This window comes from Lissotriton helveticus, chromosome 11, assembly GCF_964261635.1.
Source record: "Lissotriton helveticus chromosome 11, aLisHel1.1, whole genome shotgun sequence".
Classification (NCBI taxonomy): Eukaryota; Metazoa; Chordata; class Amphibia; order Caudata; family Salamandridae; genus Lissotriton; species Lissotriton helveticus.
This window is the reverse complement of record NC_136072.1, coordinates 138,616,311-138,619,384: the sequence shown is the minus strand read 5'-3', so window position 1 is coordinate 138,619,384 and position 3,074 is coordinate 138,616,311. Positions and strand designations below refer to the sequence as shown.

Below are 3,074 nucleotides of genomic sequence, written 5' to 3'. Positions count from 1 at the left end.
TTCTACTCAACAAGATTTACAGAGAACTAAAGTGGATTTTTATGGTATGGCACAATTTCCTCATGTGATTGGATGTGTTGATGGGACTCATGTACCTATTTGTCCTCCATCAGAAAATGAGTACATATACCGTAATAGGAAAAATTTTCATTCTCTGAATATTCAAGTGATATGTAACTCCAAGACCATCATAACTGACATAGTAGCTAGTTACCCAGGGAGTGCCCATGATTCATACATTTTCAAACATAGTGCAATACACGCCAGACTTTTAGCAGGACAGTTTGGAGATGGTTATTTGCTAGGTAAATTGTTTACTCCTTTTCAAAATTATATCTTGTCCTTCTGTCACACTTACCAAGTAATACATATCTGAAGTAATTGTTGGTTTATTTTGGTTATAGGTGATAGTGCCTATGGAGTCAGGTCATACATATTGACTCCATACCTGAACCCAGCAAGTAGAAAGGAACAACATTACAACCAGTCACATAAGTCAACGCGTAATGTAATTGAGAGGACATTTGGTGTGCTTAAATCAAGATTTCGCATACTGCATAAGACTGGTGGTAGTTTGCAGTATAATCCAAAAACATGCTGTAAAATTGTAGCAGTCTGCGCCATGCTGCACAACTTGGCAACTGAGAGAGGCATACCTTTGGAAGAAGAAGACATGTTACCACCAAATGACAATGATCCCCAGCAACCCCCAGCAAGACAACATGGACCAGAAGCTGCAGAAGGACGGATGAGGAGAGCAGAAATTACACAGAATTATTTCTGAAAAGGTACCATGCTTTATTTTAATTTGTTTTCAAAGCAAGGAAATATGTACTATGGAACCAAAGACATGTACAGAGTATACAAACTAAATTTCTGTTATCTGTCAGGAAAAAAACACCAGGCCTCTGTCTATTTTTGAGGACCTTCATTTCAGTCAATGAGTAAATGTGAATGAAAAATAATCATGAAAAATGCCTTTAACAAAGTTCTTGCTTGTGCACTACTTTTTACGCCCACGCACACGCAAAGCCTTTGCATTTTTATTTCCTTCATCCAACACCGTGTTGCATGCTTCCTTAGCAAATCTAACACTTCTTCTAGACCCACCAAAGACACCTTCTGGTGGATTAACTTTTGTCCCACCCATAGCAAGATCATCCTTTGGTTGAGTTATAACAGGTATATTATCACTGTTACAAGCAGGCTCTAAGGAAACCTCTCTCTCCATTCCCCTTCTTATTGCCACAAATGAAGCATTAATTTTATCATGAATTTCTGCATTTTGTTTGCAAAATTTAAACAATGAATTGGAAATTCTTGATAACAGTCTGTTCTGGCCATTTAAGGTTGTCTGTTGCCTAAGGTGCCTATGAACACTTTCCTTATGTTGCAATGTCATTACTGTGCAAATAGATTCCAATGATTTTGCTATGCTGTCCATTTTCTTAACAGTAGCCTCTTGGGTGCATTTGAAATCATCAGCCATCTTCTTCATAGTGGTGTGCATGCCTGCTATGTTTTTGCACATAAACTTCATGTTTCCTTTTATAATTCTAATGTCTTTTCCTTGCAGACGCTGTATTTTTAAAATTTTATCCTCAACATGACTTCCAGTGGTGGAACCCTCCTCAAACATAGACACTGTGGATGTCCTTGGACGCCTTCTGAAAAATTGGCTTTGTCTCCTTCGCCTACTAGGCCTGACATTGTTAGCTGTTGGTGTGGGCTCTGGTGTTGAGACTGCATTTCTTTGAGTACTTTCATCCTCTGATTCTGTTTGCAATAATTGGCGTACTCTTTGCCTTTCAGTTAATGTCTCCTGTGCTGTTGAGGTACTTGGCATGTTGGCATCCTCATTTATTTGAATATCTAAGTTAGTGAAATCTCTTAGATCTCGCTCTATCAATTCTTGTAGTAATTCTGTGAAATAAAAACAGATATTTTGATTTGAAAGTGCTTTGCTGTGATTAATAAAAGTATTAATTGTAGCTCATGGATGTTGGGTAAATAAATTTTGGATATTTACTAACATATCTGTTGTTATGTATTTTTTTTATGAGATGTAAAACTTTTGCATGTCAAGCAGTGTTTCTCAGAAACTACATTAACCATGATGCATTACTGTGACCAATCTAACTTCCCTGTCAGAAAGGCAAGTAGGCTTCTAAATGTAATGAACCAAGCATGTAAATGTTGGAACAGTCTTGCTTTGAAAGGCTTCACTATGGAACTTAATAACTATATCATTCACACACTTACATTATCAAACACATGTTAACTTACCTTCAGAGGGAGTGATGAGGTCTGAAGTGTCTATGTTTATGACTCCAACAACTGCCTCAGTCAGAAGTGTCCCTTCCACAAGGTCATCCAAAGGGGTTGTTGGTGTGTCTTTAGGGGGGCCCCCTCCAGTTCTGTTTGCTGATTTTATTCTTTCAGCTATCTTCTCCTTAGCGCGACTGCGCAAGTCATACCAGCGCTTTTGTAAATTGCAGATTTCCCTGTGAGCCACTCCAACTGCATTCACCTTTGACTGAATGTTGAGCCACATATTCCTTTTTACAGCATCAGGCACTTTGTGAGACAGTTTCCCAAACAACTGTTCATGCCTGTCTGTCACCTCCTCAATCAGAATTTCTAGCTCTTTGTCAGAAAATTTGACTTTTCTCTTCCTGGAGGGCCCCTCTGCCTCTTGATTTTCCATGTCCTTCCTTCTCCAAAACACACACTGCAGCAATAACCAACCTTCCTCACCAAGCTCTGAGATCAACTGCCAGAGCTACATTCAAAGGGAACATCAGGTGTCCCTGATTGCCTTCTGTGGCTCTCAGGTAATCAGACTGCATCAATTCATCAACTGTGCTGTTTTCGCATTTTGCGAAATCGCAAAATGCGATTTCGCGTTATGCGATTTCGCAAAATGCGGAAAAAATCGCGAATCGCATTTAATTGCGACATTTTGCGAAACGCAAAAAAATCGCTAAAAGATTGATGCATAGCATTTTGCGATTTCTTATTTGCAATTCCTTACAAAATGCAAATAAGAAATCGCAATCTCCCACTTTGATGCA

General features: G+C 38.9%; 1 protein-coding gene across 1 annotated transcript; it reads right to left on the bottom strand.

The window, feature by feature from the left end:
- Positions 1–802: 802 nt before the first annotated feature.
- LOC144791029 (uncharacterized) lies at positions 803–2,770 on the bottom strand. Its single transcript, XM_078665661.1, has 2 exons — positions 2,287–2,770; positions 803–1,923 (listed from the first exon to the last, which is right to left on the bottom strand). Exons 1-2 carry the CDS (start codon positions 2,705–2,707, stop codon positions 1,004–1,006), a joined length of 1,341 nt encoding a protein of 446 aa, XP_078521787.1. The 5' UTR covers positions 2,708–2,770; the 3' UTR covers positions 803–1,003.
- Between the last annotated feature and the right edge of the window lie 304 nt (positions 2,771–3,074).